Here is an 18,549-nt window from a genome sequence, read left to right as displayed (position 1 = left end):
GTCAAACAATCCGTTGCGACCACCACAGAACAGTAGGGATGACTTAATCCGGTATGAGCTGTATCGCTGGCTATATGTTTTTTTTTTATGGACTGAATAACTTGAACCATTAACTCAGCAATAAAACAGAGTTGTTCATTCTTCTAAATCAAACCCGAATTCCTATGCTTCCCCAAAACCGTGCTCACATTCTCAGGGCATGAGAGGCCCAAAAACGAAACACGCGATACGCGCACATACACGATGTGATTTTTTTTTACAGCCTCTTAAATATTTAATGGAAAACACCCAAACCACTTTGTTAACATTCCGTTACAAACGGCTCAAATGCGCGTCCAAAGACGCGCTCGCCATCGGCAAAGCCCAGCTGGGGGGTTGTCGGTCTTGAGCGAATAAAAAAAAAAGACCGGAAAATAAAGCAGGACCCCCCGTGTCTCTGGAGGTGAACGTCACGTGCACTGCACCAAAGCAATGAACCCGGCGCCAGGTTCAAATCCCTGGCTGCCTCCCGAGATAAAGCCAGGTTCTCATGTGTGGCGAGTTTGATGGTGTCAGGGCGGTCACCACAGACGGCAAGGAGTGAATAAAAAAAGAAAAGCAAAAACTAAACTGCATGAAATTTCTCTTTTTGGTTCTTTCGGTAAAGTCACGTAGAAGGGAAATAATAAAATAAAATAAAAAACATAATAAAATACAATTCTCACGACGTTTCGGCCACAACGCAAGCAGCCGTCCTCAGGTGAAGAACAGGTCTGTCGGAAAGACAGACAGCGTCTTTTATTATTTCCCTTCTACGTGACTTTACCGAAAGAACCAAGAAGATGAATCCCTGCAGTCACGAAAGCTTTAAATCGAAATTTGAATGAAATTTGGCACTTGATTCAGTACAGCCCAACTCTGATGACTTGCAATGAATACCTCGTATATATATCTGCATACATGGGCACAACATCCCGTGGCTGCCTCTTAGCCACACGAAAACACCCCGGGCGTATATGGACACCCACAACACCCACAGTCGCTGTGCCCCTGTCCGCACAGCATAAAGGGCCACCCAATGGATTCCGGGACAGGAGGGCAGCCAATAGAATTGCATTTAGTGGTCGAGTTATATATTTATATTTGCGACATGATTCACTACGGCATATAATAGGGTTTTCGCCATTAGAAGTCACTCTTTGTTGGCTCCTTTGGGGCCACTTCGTTTCATGCTGCAAGGCTCTTGCTGCCCATAGGGGCTATTTGGTATCCTAATTACTTCTTTGCTCGATATTCTGGTGGCAATCGGACGATGGGGAAGTACTTAGCGTGCAAATAATAATAAACAAAGCGACTTAAAGCCCATCCAAATATGTACAAGAAAAATCGATCCTTACAAAAGACAAACATTTTTTATTAAATCCTTCATTGTATTTTATCTATGACCAAATCACCCACAAATGGCACCCGATCTCATCAGATCTCAGAAGTCAAGCAGAGTTGAACCTGAACAGTGATGTCACGTGTGGTCACCGTGCATTACAGCTTGTTATAGGTTGCAGGGTGATGTGGTGAGCAGCAGAGAGGGGCAGTGCATCAACATCCGTTGTTGTACTGTACTGCTATGCAGTACTCCCACGTCTATGCTCCCTGCTTTGATGAACGTCGACCCTTAAAACTTTAGAAAAAAGCAACCAAATTGCGTGTGCAACAATTCACATTTATCCGCTTGGACGTGTATGTTATGACGGTTTACAATATCACTGCGGCCACTAGAGGTGCTACCACCATTCACAGCAATTAAAAAAAATGTTATTGAATCAAATCATGACCCTGAATAGGAACAATCTGTCCTGGTGGCACAGAACGGTGAATCACCCCACCTTGTACGGGAAAATTGCACCCCGGTTTCCAATGAAGGCAGTTCCCCAGCATTTAGACCGTTACGTACTGTACTGTCCAATGCAGTAATGTGTACGTATACAAGCGGGCATGAAGCGCCGGATGTTTGCCTCGGCAGTTCGGCATTTCATCGGAGGTTACGGTTCAATCTTACAAACAGCCGACATCCCTTTGTGAGTCCGCTCCCAGATGAAGGCCCTCCCCATGCTGTTACGGTCACAGGGATTGTGTGGCCACGGTTCACAGTGCCGGTCAGTGCGGGTTGATGTTGTTGTAGGTTCAGGGAATCGTTCGGCTGGCACGGCCCGTTGAAGCTAAGCAGCTCCTTTCACAAGGACGATCACAGCCCAAGACCGGTTTTAGGTATCACCTCGTCCACTGGTGTTCACCATGGCTGAGAGGGTCACTGTGGTCAGAGTGCAGAGCGCAAAAGAAAAAGGCACTGTGCCACTGCTCCGTTCGGGTCTTAGGCTTTGCTTGATGTAAAATGCAATGCCCCTGCTCCATGTGACAATTAAGCAGAGCAACAATAAATAAAAAAGGTCCTCTGTGGTTACCTTTTTATCACTACGTAGAGGTTGTTTATCATTTGCACACGTGCATTAATGAGTTCAAGTGATCTGTGTAAAACTTTTTTGTTTATTTTAAATGATAAAAATAAAAAATATCAAGAATAATTGTATCATCCTTGGTTTGTTAACCAAAATAGGTTCTGTGCAGGGAAAAATCCTGCCAATTAGCCGCAATGAATAGGGCATTTGGAGCCGGGTAATTGCAATGATTGTAATTTAATGCAAAAAATATGCCAAGATTAAATGATAATTGTCCGTAATGCATTGCGAGTGCCGTTTGTAGTAATAGCTTTGACCCCCATATGTGCCTTTTCAATTCTAATTTTAAATTTTCTCGTCACTTTTCCAATGCGATGGTAAACGAGGAATGGCATTTCTTGGGGAGGAAACCGGGAACACATTCCCCGGGAAAGATTCGTTCAAAAACGCCGACACACCCGGCAAACCCACGCACGCCTGCACACGCACTATTGTTGAGGCCGTGTTGTTTTTTTCTGTTCTGGGTGGGGGGTTCATCACGGGCAGCCGTGATCAACTCCCGCTCTCGACAAAAACGTTCTGAGAGTGAACCGGCGATGCGCAATTTTTTTCTTGTGCCGCAGCATCGGCACAGAGGGGGGGCCTTGCTGACGCATCTCCTTCGGCATAACGATCCGAACCCGCAGAATCAGAGAGGTTTTTACTTGTTTTTGGCCCACGGTTATTTTCCAAGAAAAATCCATACCAGACAGGATTCCTCCTTTCTGCGTGTCTGCAAAATAAAGTGGAATGTTCGGCAGGTTTCAAAACAGCAATGTCCAGGTAGCTGCAGCGGCAAAACGGCTGTTGATAAATATCGTCCCTGTCGGAAAATTAATTCAGAATTGGATAAATCCTTGATCACTAATTAGGTCCATAAAGTCATATGTAGCGGTCTATTTGCAAACAACAAAAGCTAACACCGCAATGGAAGCCTGCTTGGAACGTCCAAAACTGTGAATATATTTATTTATTCATGCACATGCCAGTTATTTAATTATCAAATGCTCGCATCTCCCTCTCGCCCAACTCGCATCCCCGTTCGGTGAGTGCAAAATTCCCTGGAGCAGTCATTAAAGTGCGTGACACTGCTGTCAGTACTTCTTGCAACTGCTCTGGGGAGACTGCCTCACAACACGGAGCGTAAACCATCATGCGAACTCCGGTCATCCTCGCAGCGGCTTTTGGCTAAGCCATCGAACAAAGACGGCCACCGCATCGCTCGCTTTCAGATGTGCTTCTGCGGCCGTCTGGAACGCTCTTCCTACTGATAAGAGGAAGCCACTGGAGCAAAGCACCTTTAAATCTTGATTGAAAACTCATTTCCTTAGAACTGCATTTCGTTGTCCTTCCCCCGCACCACCGATTAGCACGGTTGGCTACGTACGGTGCGAAAGAAGTTCAACGTACAATACACACACACATCCCCTCGCTTCGACTCAAACTGTCTTCCACGAGCACCTCCTCCGGACGCAGCCGCCGGCGCAATCGCTGTGCTTCGTCTGCATCGCGCTCACGAGCGAGCGCAAATGCGTTAGCATCGGACGCCGATCACCATAATCAATAGGCCATGAGCGTCTGAATAATAACTGTCACATTGCCCTGACGAATGCGAGCTCTTGGCCCGTGCAGTTCGGTTGGAAGAGCGCAGCGACAGTTGCGTCTGCGCGTGACTCCAGACCCCAGGGCGTGTGGGATCACGGCTACAGAGGCGAAAGAAAATAATTCCCAGTGCCAATTATGCCAGGTTTACTCATTTTGAATAAATAAACCACGCACATTAATTATGACCCAATATGAATTGCAAATTCAAAGACGATGGCGCTTATCATGCTCAAGGCAAACAAAAGCACATTTTTTTCAAGTTTTTTTTTTCCTCCTTTCTCCTTGGACTGACGCATGGGCGGGAAGTTGACATACCCTGGTACATATCGATATCAGGACTGCTCACCCAGGCTGCTCGCACATATTGCCTATCCGTATGTGTCTTTGCATACATGTGTTGCCAGGAGCGGTAGTTTAGTGGTTAGCACACTGAGCTACAGGCCCGGCGGCCTGCGTTCAACTCCCGCTCATGTCCAATATTGGTTGTGAATATCTGAACCAGTCCTGGGCCTCGTCTAGGCCGGCTCAGCCTTAAATAAGTATCTGGTGCGGTGTGTCGATAAGAAACTAAGAGGGTGTTGCTGGCCACCCACTTCCTTGTATGCTATGTCGGTCTTCAAAAGTTGCTCGCCATCAGCACTTCCCCCCAACATTCTGTTAAAGGCTACATGGGGATCACATGGACACATATGAGTGTGTGTGATAATGATGGCACAATAATGGGGAGAGGTAGTGCAGCGGTTAGCGCGCTGCACTACGAACCTAGTGACCCGAGTTTGGTTCCCGCTCACGACCAACACCAGTGGCAAATATTTGTATCGGTCATGGGCATCCCCTAGATCGACTCAGCCTCAAATGAGTACCTAGTGCAGTGTGTAAACAGCACCACTGGGGAGACAACATTGCAAGGACATCGCCCACTTCGAACGCAGACCTGGCGCTCATCCTTAATGCGCCGATCGCATCACCGAAGAGCGCGACATCGCGCGACGGCTACACGGGCGGAGCAAACGTTAACAAAACGACTCATTTATCAATTCTGTTTTTCGCCTGATGATGCTGGTTGTAATTACCGGCGAGACGTCGTGACTCGAATTGTAGATGTTGTGGGTTTACTCTCCAACACACCGGTGTTGCTGTACTCGTAACTAATTGGCACGTTTTGTTTCCGTGACAAACCTTACTGATTGGCTGTGTCGGGTGGCGGCGGGTTTAACGACACATTTATATATTTATGCGACGGCACCCCAAAAAAAAATCTCTGTTGCCAAGAATCTATCACGCGCAATTTTAACGTTTAAGCGTTGCGCGCGCACGCATTTGTTTGTTTTCATAAATTTCATTAACGAGTGACGCATCGACAACAATGCCTGCGACAAGAGTGAGAAGGACAAACCGTGGACCAAGTCTCCCATGGCGAGAGGGATTTCTCCGCCCCGCCGGGGCCGATAGGCCTGCTGAACGGCATACGCGCGGCCTGGCAGGGCGTTGTCCAAGTTGCGCTGGCAGCTTTGCTTGGGACACGATCTGTGGCCAGAATAAAAAAGAATTGCACACGCACCCACGCACACACACACACACACGCAAACACACACACGCACACACCAGCACACACGCAAAGGTAAAGATCTCCCGGTTATCCTGAGTGACTGATGAGGGCAAGTGCTGTTTTGTGAGCACCTTATTCAAATTGATACTCACGCAGCTACAGTTACACACGCACAGATATGCTGCTGTGGGCAGGAAAAAGGCAGTACAGCAAATCAACTTTGCACTGTACCTCTCTTGTGACCGACACTGCTGCGTGAGAGGCAGGCCCTCATCCAGCAGTGGATAGACAAAGAAGTCTAAACAGAAACATTGCGGCCAGACTTGGTCGTTGAGTTTGTAACAGCTTGTTTCATTATGCGCACACAGATACATTTTTCATGTGCCTATTCGGAAAAAACTGACAGCACATTGGTGACTGTCAAGGAGCCAAGGATGGCCAGAAAATCAGCCACAACTGGCTTTTATTTCTTTATTTTTTACCGTATAGTATTGTTTATTTTCAAGTTTACGTGTGTCAATGCTGCGATGGCACTTTGGCGGGACAGATCTTTTTTTGCCAGAACGGCGCCAACGTGTTAACCAAAAATAATCTTCTTGGTTCTTACGGTAAAGTCACGTAGAAGGGAAATAATAAAATAATAAAAATAAAACATAACTAAATCATTCTCACGACGTTTCGGCCACAAACCTGTATTTCCGACAGACCTGTTCTTCACCTGAGGACGGCTGCTTGCTTTGTGGCTGAAACGTCGTGAGAATTATTTTATTTTATTATCTTTTATTTTTATTATTTTACTATTTCCCTTCTACGTGATGACTTTACCGAAAGAACCAAGAAGATGAATCCCTGCAGTCACGAAAGCTTCAAATCGAAAAATAATTTTCATTGTTTTATATTTTTATTGTTTTATTATTTCCCTTCTATGTGACTTTACCGAAAGAACCAAGAAGATGGCTCCCTGCAACCAAAAACAACTTGACTTGACCAAAGAACGCCGAGCCGAGTGCGTCGTTTGCACGCTCGCAGATCCCCACCGGGCCCTCGCCCGTGCCTGCCGCCCGACCTGGGTCTGTCCAGGGTGCGCGACGAGCCGTAGTTGCTCTGCTCCGCGTCCAGGGAGCCGCCCCTCAGCGTCTCCTCCTGTTCCGACTGCCCCCGCCGCGGCTCGCTCGACGTCCGCGGCCACTCGGTCCGCGCCTCGGGCCACGGGCAGCTGAAGTGGGCCGTGGAGGCCTGCGCCGAGGCGGTGGCGACGCCCGCCGGCACGTCGGCGGCGTGCCGGGCGGTCACGCGCCCCGCTTTCTCGCTGCTGGACCGAAGCAGGCGGCGCTCCGTGCTAGCCGTCACCGCCATCGCCGCCGCCGCCGCCATCGCCGTCGGCTGGATGCTGAACCGGCGCCGTCGGTCCGAGTACGGGGGAGCTTCGTTGAACGGCACTGGGGCGGGAAGACAAAATGCGTTCTGGGTCGATCGCGTGTCGCAACTCTTCACCGCGCGCCGGTCTACGCGGGCCGGTGGGTAACAAGGACCGGTTCGGATATTGCTCGCCGCTGATGGTGGGTGGGCACCGCCGGGAATCAAAACTCAGGGGTGCTGGGTGTTTAGCCGGGTGCTTGGATCACTGCACCACCGTGCCAGCCAGGTATGATACGATGGACGCAAAGTTTTGTTTTGGAAGGGGTGGACCAATCGGATACACTAGAAGCCCCCCTCAACGAGCACCCCTGTAAACGACTAATCGCTTCACGATGGACCTCCATAGAGCCCAATGTGTAGTGTATAGTGTAGTGTATAGTGTAGTGTATAGTGTAGTGTATAGTAGTGTATATTAGTGTAGTGTATAGTAGTGTATAATGTAGTGTATAGTAGTGTATAGTGTAGTGTATAGTAGCGTAGTGTATAGTAGTGTAGTGCCTCCATAGAGCCCATTGTGTTCGCTTACCGACCGTTCCCTTGTTAATAGCGGGCTGTTGTATGTCCAGCTAATATTATTTATTGCATTGATTAACCATGTTTATTTTAATATTATGTGTTTATAATGTCGTTAGTATTTTTATGTATTAATATCCGTTGTTTAAATATTGTAAAGCACGTTTTTTGGGTGAAAAAGGGGGTTTAACTTCCGATGCTATCGGAACGAATTAAGTCTTTAACGTGTACTTCCTGTACTCGCTCAAATCACTCAACGGCCGATTTCGTGGAAACAATCACCGTCGTTAAGAGGGGTTCTCCTGTGATTGCTATCGCACTGCGAACCCAGCCACCAGAGTTTGATTTCCAGCCGCGAATACAATCGGCGGCGAGTGACATCTGCGCCGGTTCTGGATGCCCCCCTTTCACTAATCTGCACATCTCCACTTAACAATAGGCATGGTGTACCCAGGGCTTGTCCAGCTCTCCAGCCATGGCTAACATTAACACCCCCACGACCACGGTATGGTGAGGTCATCATTCTACAAAGAGCTGCAATGTAGTATTATTATTATTGTTTAACATTTTTTTTTCGAAAGAGAACACCAGCTGCTGTAATAACTGAGTGACCATGTAACAATGGATTGATTCTTTGGTTAAAATCGATTCGCGCGCGCGAGTTTACGTGCATGCAAATTTTACGAAAACGTTACATCTAGGCTGATGGCACGAATGAGACGGGACAAGAAAGAGACAACAAGAAATATTATAAACGTAGACTGTGCACATGACTAAACTCTTGAATTGAACAATGACCCAAAAATCACAGCAATTCCGGAGGATGGGGGGGAAGAGATGGCGGTGTACTCGAAACCAGCCCTACATTTGAGCACACCACAGAGACGATAATCATTTTGGAGATGGACTGAATACAAAAATAACGTTAAAATATACCGTAGTTTAAAATCATTTGTCATGAACCATTTCCCAGAAGACAATTCTATTCGCGACCACATATCTATTTCTTCTTCAGGAATGTGGACTCGTGCCAAAATGTTTGAATGCTACTTTTTCTTGGAATCGCGCATAGTTCAAACTCGTGAAAGGCGACATTACAAAGAATTGCGTGGCTAGCAAACGAAACAAAATCTGATGGGTGGAGATAAAATATAAGACGCACACAACTGTCAGGTGATGTTAAATAAAAAAAAGGACGTTTCATTCTCCAGAAGAAATATTAAACATCCAGCATCGAATGCGATTTAAGTAATCTGCCTCTACCAAAAGTGTACGGCAGTAAAGAATCATTAATCGTGATTAATCATTTTGCAAGATAAATAACATCGCCTGGGAGATTAGTCACGAGCAGTGGATGCTTTGCCATGCAAGAAAAATCCACGCGGCTGCTGTCATCTGCAAATTTGAGCAAAATAAAAAAAACCGAGTGGACTAAAATCTTTAATTCGAACGTCAATCACGCGTGAATGTACTTCGCTCAAACGCTGTAATCTAAAAATAATGAATGTATCGAGGCAAAATAAAAATTCGTAAGAATACAAAAAAGATACTTTGTGACCTTGTAAGCGACGGGTCCTTGCGGCTGTGACAGTTTGAGGAGAAAATGCAGGATTATTTCCTATCGTCGCAAGATCGCGTGTGTTCCTTGATGTTGCCGTTATCAGGGCTGTGCAAGGCACAAAACGGCCGCTCAGCACCAAAAACATGGCCTACATTTTGCCACTCTGCTGCACTCTGTGAAAAAAATGTACAGTGGTTTAATTTTTTTTTACCAACCATCGAAGGAAACTTAGGACAGCATTTCAGGGTGCAGATCAAATTAACACCCCTCATAATATGTACTGTATGCCCTACGAAGAAAGGCCGTAGCCCAAAACTTTGCCAAGAATAAATTCTCCCCTCTGACGCCACGGTATTATTGACGAATGTGTTGAGTTTGCTGCTATTTTGTGTGCTTGTGCACTGCCGCCAACGCAGCATCACCAGATGCCCTGTAAGTATGTTTACAATTTCCGATGCTGTTCTCGTGGTGTACGGGAGGTATCCCAAAACCACGGTGGTCAAACGGTCACATCTTTGCATAGCTTAAACCAAGAAAAACACCCACGCCGAGATTCGGCAAAGGGGCATTGTGCCGGTCACGTGATCCACGCGAGTTTCATTTCCTGAAGAATCTGATGCTCCGAGTAAAATGAATCATGCTCCAGAAGTTTAATATTTCACACACAGGTTACGCACACACACAACCCTCGCAGCGGCTTTTGGCTTGACATCCAACCTAGACGGTTTCAGATGCGCTTCTGCGGCCGTCTGGAACGCTCTTCCCGAAAACTCATTGCTTTTCGTGTTTAGTTTGTTGTCCTTCCCCGCACCTCCAATTAGCACGGTTGGCTACGTACGATGAAAAAGAAGTTCATCGTACATACAAAGATGCACCATAGCCATAAAGACTTTGAGAACCTATTCAGCTGGCACGGCGCACGGAGGGGTGGTATGGCCAGCACTATGCACGCCCATCTTTGTCTCACCAGTGCTGAAGGTAACTTATTTAAGGTCATCCTCGGAGCAGCCAAAAAATAGTTGAGTTGTCACTTACAACTAAGGATATCCATGGTTGGGAATCAAAATCAAGGTCACAAGGGTTCAGAGCACAGTGAGCAAAGCACTGCAGCACGACTGCTCGCTACGTACACACAAGTACAAAGATGCCCTGTATAGCATAGCATTAGGGACTGGTGGGGCAATTGCTGTTCACGAGCATCTAGTAATTTTGGTACCGCAAAGACAAAGATCACCCTTACAACCTAAACAGACTGTTGGATAAAGTGCTGTTAGCGAGCACCTATGAAGGCTGACACGCCGCACGAAGGGGTGGGTGGCCAGCACTGCGCCCGGCCGCCTTTGTCTCCCCAGTGATGATGGCTACTACACACCGCACCAGGTACTCATTTGAGGCTGAGTCGACATAGGGGAGTCCCAGTACTAGTTCAGATAATCGTCACTGGTGTTGGCCGTGTTGCGAGTATCGAACTTGGATCATCGGGTTCGTAACGCCGCGTGTTCATCACCCCACTACCGTTCCCCACACGAGCACACACACACACACAACGATCAAAGACAAAGATCCCCCGTATAGCCTTAACAGACTGTAGGGGCAAGTGCTGTTAGCGAGCACCTATGAAGGCCGGAACGGTACACGAGGGGGTGGGTGGCCAGCACCACGCCCGACCGCCTTTGTCTCCCCAGTGTCAATGTTTACACACCGCACCAGGTACTCATTTAAGGCTGAGTCGACCTAAGGGAGGCCCAGGACCGGTTCAGACAATCGTCACATGGTGTTAGCCGTGAGCGGGAATCGAACCTCGGGTCGCCAGGTTCATAGCGCAGCGCGCTAACAGCTACACTACCGCTCCCCACACACACACACACGCACACACACACGCAGCATGCGATAACTTTTTCACCTAAAACAAGAACAAAATAAATGTACGAACATAAATATTTAAGTATCTGTCTAAATAAATAATAAATAAATAACCATTCTACGGGAGTAACAATTAAGCCTGACGTAAAAAAAAAGAAATCGTTAAACCACAATCCATGCTGATAATCAATCGAAGCTTCTTGCAGGCTCAGGCAGAGCTCCCGGGGTGTACGATGTCCACCGCACGCTTCGTTACGACGCGGCATTTTAAATGAAGAAGATGACACGCGCTCAACAAAAATAGATCTCACGCGGCACATCCGTTATTTAAGAGATTTCAATTATTGAGGTCACTTAGGGGGGGGGGGCGGGGTGGGTGGGTGAACTTGACCATCAAAAAGTGGGTTGGCGATCGGCCTCCGTGCACGAAGGCAACGTCTTGTAGCTCTCCACTCGCGCACGCCGCCATCGTCATGCTCTAGACGGTGAAGACGCAGGCATTTGCCGACAACGCCGACGACGACGATGATGCGGCCCGGCCAAACGGGAATGCGGTACAGCATGCGCGCAACATCTGTGCTCATTCACTCTTCCCGCGAGAGCAATAATCTCCCAATTACGCATCGCACAGTAACTCGGCCCACACATCGCTCTCCCGTGGGCTGTTGCAATTGTACAAATGTCCCTTCTGTCGCGGACGACAGCAACTGGAGGTGTATCCCTCCTCTCATGGACGGCACCAACCGCGCATGAAGATTCATTGCTCAGGGATTCTACCCCAGCCTCACCATGCTGACCACATGGGGGGGGGGAGGCGGGGGCGCAAGAGGGTCCAGGACCAGTTCGGATATCATTTGGCCGTGGCCAGAAAGTGGACTGGGGTCGCCAGGTTTATTCACAGAGCAGCGTCCTAACCAATGCACCACCGCTCCCCATTGCTCTATGGTACATATGATGTTCATGCTAATGACTCCCTTGTTTTGGAGTGACCGGTGGGAGTCAGAATGAGGTCACCACAATTAATATGCACATAGACATGCACGGAGAGTTTGTCAATTCCTCGCTAGATGAGGGCCTCCCAACACCTTGCCCATTTCGATTTAAAGCTTTCGTGACTGCAGGGATTCATCTTCTTGGTTCTTTTGGTAAAGTCAGGTAGAAGGGAAGTAATAAAATAATAAAAATAAAACATAATAAAATAAAATAATTCTCACGACGAAACGTCTCACGACGAAACGTCGTGAGAATTATTTTATTTTATTATGTTTTATTTTTATTATTTTATTACTTCCCTTCTACGTGACTTTACCGAAAGAACCAAGAAGATGAACCTTGCCGATTGTGAGATATTTGGCTATACTCTCACCACACCGGTCAGTGCCAGAGGTCGCAACCGGGTACCCGATACCCGTACCCTACCCGATACCGGCCGGGTACGGCCGGTATCGGGTAGGGTACTGGTGCGGCCGGGTACGGGTAGACCGTGAGTCACTGGTGAGTAACCGTTTGTCACTCATTTCCCAACGTCTTGTCTCTTCTCACAATTCAAGTTCCTAGAATCAACCCACCCGCGCCTGCAACATGGCTTCATCCCAGAGGTCGCAATCAGGTACCCGATACCCGTACCCTACCCGTACCCGGCCGGGTACGGGTAGGGTACGGGTACAGCCGGGTACGGGTACCCGTTTGCGACCCTGGTACGGCCGGGTACGGGTAAGGAATCAAACCCGTTTGCGATCTCTGGTCAGTGCGTGTCTACTCCCCACGATGGCTACGGCAGCAGCATTTTTATGCGATGTGGTCGCCCATCCGAGCACTATCCAGGCTCAACCCTGATAGTCGTACGAGATCTGATGACGGCAAAAAAGAAACGGGCGATTTCAGGAATGTTGCAGACAAGAAATAACGTCCATGCCGTGGACGTGAGACTCTGCTCGTGTGCACGCTGCAAGAAGCGCTAACGATTGCCCTCGTGAATAACATTGGCTGGGTCTTTAATATTCAATCTACAGAGAATGTTTGACCCGTTGGGTAACAACGCTCCAGTGGGTGCGGGGTACAGCCCGTTAAACCCTCGCAGCATATCGCAGTGGAAAGCTTCCTGGCTGAGCCTTAAATACATAATACATGCACACCCGGTACCGTGAATGAATCAGCAATGAACACAAAATAATTACTGTGCGAGGGTGTTCTGTCGAGCAACATTAATTTTCAGCGCTTAATGGATTTATTTTTGTCGTCTTCTACTTCTTCTTCGTGGCAAGGTCCCGATTGTGCCGTAATATATCAGGAACCCTCTGAGCATACTTGACGAGTAGAGTTCGTTACGAACCTGGGGACCGACAATAACCGCTTTCCGTATTAATGCAATGAAGGGATCATCCCCCAATTACGCCCAGTTCAACTCCGGCGGCTGCGAGGAAAGTACTCGCGGCGATACGAACGCGCGTCCCCTCTGAACACCGAACGGGGCCTGGTCACAGCCGATTATGGGAACTCGAGGCGTGCGCGCGCGTGGCTTTCCGCGGCAGGCCATCAGCTGACGCATGAAGAAAAAGAGTCTCCGCTCGGTCACCTCTTGTCACGTTCAAGCAAGCGCAACGCCGATTATTGTTCAGCGGCAGACCTCAAGGCCGCCGATGCACGGGGTCCAAGGCCGATTATAATCGAGCCTCCGAGCCACGAGGCCAAGTCGAAGCCACGGCCTTTCGGTGGAGGCCGGTCGTCAAGGCCAGTCATGGCCGCATCCTCGAGGCTCAGGGCAGTAGTAGTAGGTGTTTACCCTTTAAACTAGTACAAAACGGACACCTTTATACAAGGCATCATGTTTGCAATAACTACAACACAAGCAGTCAAAATGCAAACAAAAAGAAACAACTCTGATAATGATATGCACTGTCCTTGAAGTTGATTGGTCCACACCCGAGACAGCTTTTCTTAGAGCCTAGTCTCCATTGGTGTTGGACCAGAAGGGTAAAAACCTACTACTATATTTTGCCACTGGTAAAGGAGGTCTCATAGTGTAAATGCTTACCCCGAGCTCTCAATACTCTGATAGTGCGCTGTTTTTGAGTTGTACGCCTTTTGGCGTCTTCTGACCAGAAATCATTGGGAAACGACCGGTATCTACACAGCTTGGCAAATACAGATTCGGAATATTTGTTTAGGAAGCTTGCAGCTATTATATAATTATGTTATTGATGTTGGTCTATATTGGATGACTAGCATACCCTAACAGTTATGTTATTCTATTGGAACCTCATTTGCCAGTAAAAAATATGATAATTGTTTTATTACCCTTCTATCCGGCAACAAAACTGACGCCTTTTGGCGTCATCTGGTCCAACCCATGTGAGACTAGGCTCTAAGGAAAGCTGTCTCGGGTGTGGACCAATCAACTTCAAGGACAGTGCATATCATTATCATCATCAGAGTTGTTTCTTTTTGTTTGCATTTTGACTGCTTGTGTTGTGGTTATTGCAAACATGATGCCTTGCATAAAGGTGTCAGTTTTGTACCAGTTTAAAGGGTAAAAACCTACTACTATATTTTGCCACTGGTAAAGGAGGTCTCATAGTGCTCAGGGCAGTGTCAAGGCAGGTGCCTCTGAGCGGGGTCTTTGACCGAGGCCACATCTCTGAGGCCAAGATCACGGACAAGGTTCTCAGGGAAATGTACCCAAGCCAGTCTCGAGACTGTGGACTGGTCTCGGGAACCCAAGACTGAGATTATTTACAGCTCAGCTTAACTTGCACGCCGCGGTCCCGGAAGAATAATTTATTTTAAAGTGCTGTCAAATTAAATCAAAGATGAAACCAATGCCATATGCTGCGGGGAGATTAGGATCACGATCTTGTTGACTACCCTCCGAAGTTTGTAGCATCGGCAAAATATAAATAAATGCACTCGCGTGTGCGCGCATGGCCGGTGTGTGCCACTGAAAAGAAAATAAAGGTGATCTCCACTCAGGAGGTAGATTTTACATCGTGACGAAATTGCCGAAACATATCATTTGGCACACTGGTGGTAAAGGAGACACCTGGATCGGTTTTACAAAAATCTAATGGAAATAAACATTCAGAAATATGCAAATGAAACCCCCACGCGCAAGAAGGAAGGATTGCTTGCAGGATCCTGTGACTATGTACGTATAATCCTGATTTGATTATACGTACGTATATTTACGTATATTTAACTTATTTCGCACCATACGTAGCCAACCGTGCTAATCGGAGGTGCGGGCGGGGGGGGGGGACAATAAACTAAATACAAAAAGCAGTTCTAAAGAAATGACCAAGCTCTTACAGAGAGTGGTTTCAGCTTTCGTGGCATTAAATAAAAAACTACATTCTTTATACGTGACTTTACCGAAAGAACCAAAGAGTAATTCCTGCAGTCATGAAAGCTCCAAATTAAGTATGTAAAAAACTAAAAATATAAAACCATTCTGAACGAAACGATATCAGGAGACCTCCTCTGCTTTAGCCATCCATTCCCCCTTTGGGTATCAGCTGTCTGCTTCGGTGCCAAGTCGCTTGGCAAGAAAAGCCAAGCAAAGCTGCACGGGTGGGTACAAACACCCACGCCATGCAATTTCCTCCCAAAAACGAACGCAAATGTACTCTGGCCAATCTAGAGGAAATTATTGGTTAGTCTAACCACTGGCGGTCTGCCATACCTGTGCGGCGAGCCGTCCACTACAATGAATTCAAGGCAGAAGGAGCGCATGAAGGACTTTCATCGTCAACTACGACGGACACCCATCCATCGTATCCGCAGTGACCTCTAACCAATTTATTATCAATGTGTATTTTCATAACCTCCCTAACACTAACCCCCATCTATAACCCCAACCTTGGCGGATCGCCGATTTGAAGAATGGTAACTAATAAATACCCCACGACATTGCAGAAAGTCTTCTTGGTTCTTTCGGTAAAGTCACGTAGAAGGGAAATAATAAAATAATAAAAATAAAACATAATAAAATTATTCTCACGACGTTTCGGCCACAACGCAAGCAGCCGTCCTCAGGTGAAGAACAGGTCTGTCGGAAAGACCGTGTCTGAAGTCTGAAGACACTGACTTTACCGAAAGAACCAAGAAGATGAATCCCTGCAGTCGCGAAAGCTTTAAATCGAAATTGCAGAAAGTATTACACAAAACTGATCAAACAGCGTCGTGCGCTCCACCTCTATGAGATTATCGCATCGCTAGGCTGCGAGAGATGGCGAAAATTTGGAAGAGGCCTCCATCGAGCAGTGGACGGAATGTAAGCGCGGCAACGTCTGGGTTTTCGCGGTGCGAGTTGCAGCCAAACCTTTCCTGTCCGTGGAGCACGGGCAGCCCATGGTCAGCACAGCGCCGGACACTCAGGCGCACGCTCCCCCGTGGAGAAAAATAACCTCGTCCCCAAAAGGTCGGACGGTGCCGCGCAGCCCCGCCATGGTGAGCCACCGGTGCCGCAGTACCCGTAAACAAACTCGGAGAGACGCTGATCTCTCAGCCCGATCACGCAGCTCCGTCCCCGACGTCCGGTCCACGTGGCCGGCAGGTTTCCCCGCCACGCCCTCCCGCCTTTCACGCCCGGGAGCGTCCCATCTCAGCGTCTTCCAGTTCGCAACCTGCCGATAACCTCGCTGTCACCCGACTACCGGCACAGGCCCCCCCCCTCCCCGCCGCCACGTATCGTCCGATCCATTCCTGCGCAAGTTCGTTTTTCTCTGGAATCGCTGCAGTGACTTGTGCCCAACCCCGCAAGCCTTACCACCAGCGCCAGCAACCGTGCTCACCCACCCACACGCCCACCCGCCCGCCCGGCCGCCCGCCCGCTCGCCCGCCCCAACATCCATCCACCGTTGTCCTGATTTGCCAAGAGCAAGCCGCTTGCATTTCTGTGCAACAAACAATAAAAACGCATGGCCAGCCGGCTCCTGCATGCTGCTAATACCCCCACCAGAGCTGTTTAGCTGCCAACCGCCAGCAGAATTGAAAATAAATGAGGACTAAATCCCTCACCCAGAGTAAGGATTAATTCCGGCTATGCTGTCATCGAAGGTTCAAAAGCCACCGATTATATCGGGATGCAACAGTGAAGACATTCTTAATACTGCAGCGGGAGGCTTATTGGACTTAAAAAAAAAAGAAAATGCCAATTTTAATGTCACTTCGCTATTAATTGCAAGCGTGCAGATGCCAGTCTTGTGCAAAGTGTTGTGCATATTTCCAGCCGGGGCTTAATCCAAAAGACATCACGCCGCATAGTCTGAAGCAGTCACGTACGCTCAGCCAGGCCATGTGCACGGAGAAGGGGGGACACGTAACGAGCGGCCACCGCCAGGCAGGGCATAATGCCGGCGTCTTCTTTGAACAACGCTTTTGGGCCGGCTCATGAGACGGGCAAGCCTGCGAGTTGACGAGCCCATCACACGTCTCTTCCTCCAACGCCACGCGATAAACTCACCTACGTCGGTGCTCTTGTGCACTTTAATTGTTTCTGCCAGATCGAAATTCCCTGCCACAATCGCCACCTGGGATTACAAACACGCGCACACACCCACGCAGATGCACAAAACACAGCTCAATTTTAATCACCGCAGTTATGTAAATGCAGCTTAAAATAAATGTAACTAAGCACTTGAGATCTCTTATCTGAAGCCCCGAACAAGCGTTAACTGTGACCTGAGAAGTTAAGAGAATGAAAGAGCCAAAATAATCAACGGTCCCTCCGGTGCATCGCTTGTGCCCATAGTATTGCAAAATGATCACTTGCAATGCAATGGTGCACAAGTAAGCACGTGCCTGTATTTATTGAATGCGCGGGAAGGCCACTAATGTTTCTTTATTCACGATGGTATCATTACGGCGTGGTGGTGGAAAAGTGCTTAGCGTGATGCGCTATGAACTTAGAAAAACCCGAGTAAGATTACCAGCCACGGCTAACATCAGCAAGCAACGAGGGGCATCCGAAGTGATCCCGGGCCTGCCGCTCAGCGACACGCACTGATCAGCGTGGCGAAGCAGCGGCTTGACAAAGGAATTGAAGCTCACCACTCAGACACATTCAAGCTCCCAATCCCTGCAGCTCTTTCACTGATGTAACATCATCACCAGTATATACAAATTACACACGCGAACACACACACGAATAATATTGCGAAATACAATTTCGCCGGGAGGCGTACTTTCAGGATTCCCTAAACCCCAAACTCAGAAGCAATAATGTCTGCCTTCCAGCCAGCGCAGATCCCCCAGCAGTACGGTTTCAGGTGAGCGCCCGATCCCATCTCTCATCAGATTGGCCAACAATAACAAAACCCCTTTTTGCTTCTTCTGCAGCTGCTTCAGCTGCTTCTCTGCCGTATGGTTTTCTGCAGCATAGCGGACTGATTGTCGGGGAGCAGCAAGTTGTCAAAGGTTTGCGTCGCATTCTTTGGGTCTTTCGGTAAAGTCACATAGATAGGTTGAAAGAAAATAACAAAAAAACTACGTTTTGATCACAACACAAGCAATCGTCATCAGGAGGATCAGAAGGATGGCGATTACTTGTGTTGTGATCGAAACGTCGTAGT

The 18,549-nt window shown here is 48.0% G+C and overlaps 1 protein-coding gene across 7 annotated transcripts in view; it reads right to left on the bottom strand.

The window, feature by feature from the left end:
• The window catches only part of LOC144933883 (SH3 and multiple ankyrin repeat domains protein 2-like), a 140,999-nt gene that overhangs the window by 80,515 nt on the left and 41,935 nt on the right, over window positions 1–18,549 (bottom strand). For 5 of the 7 annotated variants that reach the window (XM_078859158.1, XM_078859161.1, XM_078859160.1 and 2 more), the window contains exons 10-12: window positions 17,442–17,508; window positions 6,692–7,064; window positions 5,473–5,603 (exon numbers count right to left, since the gene is read on the bottom strand). In XM_078859158.1, the coding sequence (XP_078715284.1) occupies window positions 5,473–5,603; window positions 6,692–7,064; window positions 17,442–17,508 (571 nt within the window). Of the gene's footprint in view, window positions 1–5,472; window positions 5,604–6,691; window positions 7,065–16,298; window positions 16,497–17,441; window positions 17,509–18,549 lie in introns of those variants that run through there. The other 2 variants (XM_078859164.1, XM_078859163.1) reach the window with 2 other exon arrangements.

The sequence above is a fragment of the Lampetra fluviatilis genome, chromosome 8 (assembly GCF_964198595.1).
Source record: "Lampetra fluviatilis chromosome 8, kcLamFluv1.1, whole genome shotgun sequence".
NCBI classification, from domain to species: Eukaryota; Metazoa; Chordata; class Hyperoartia; order Petromyzontiformes; family Petromyzontidae; genus Lampetra; species Lampetra fluviatilis.
Note: the sequence above shows the minus strand (reverse complement) of the source record. Positions and strands in the feature narration are given on the sequence as shown.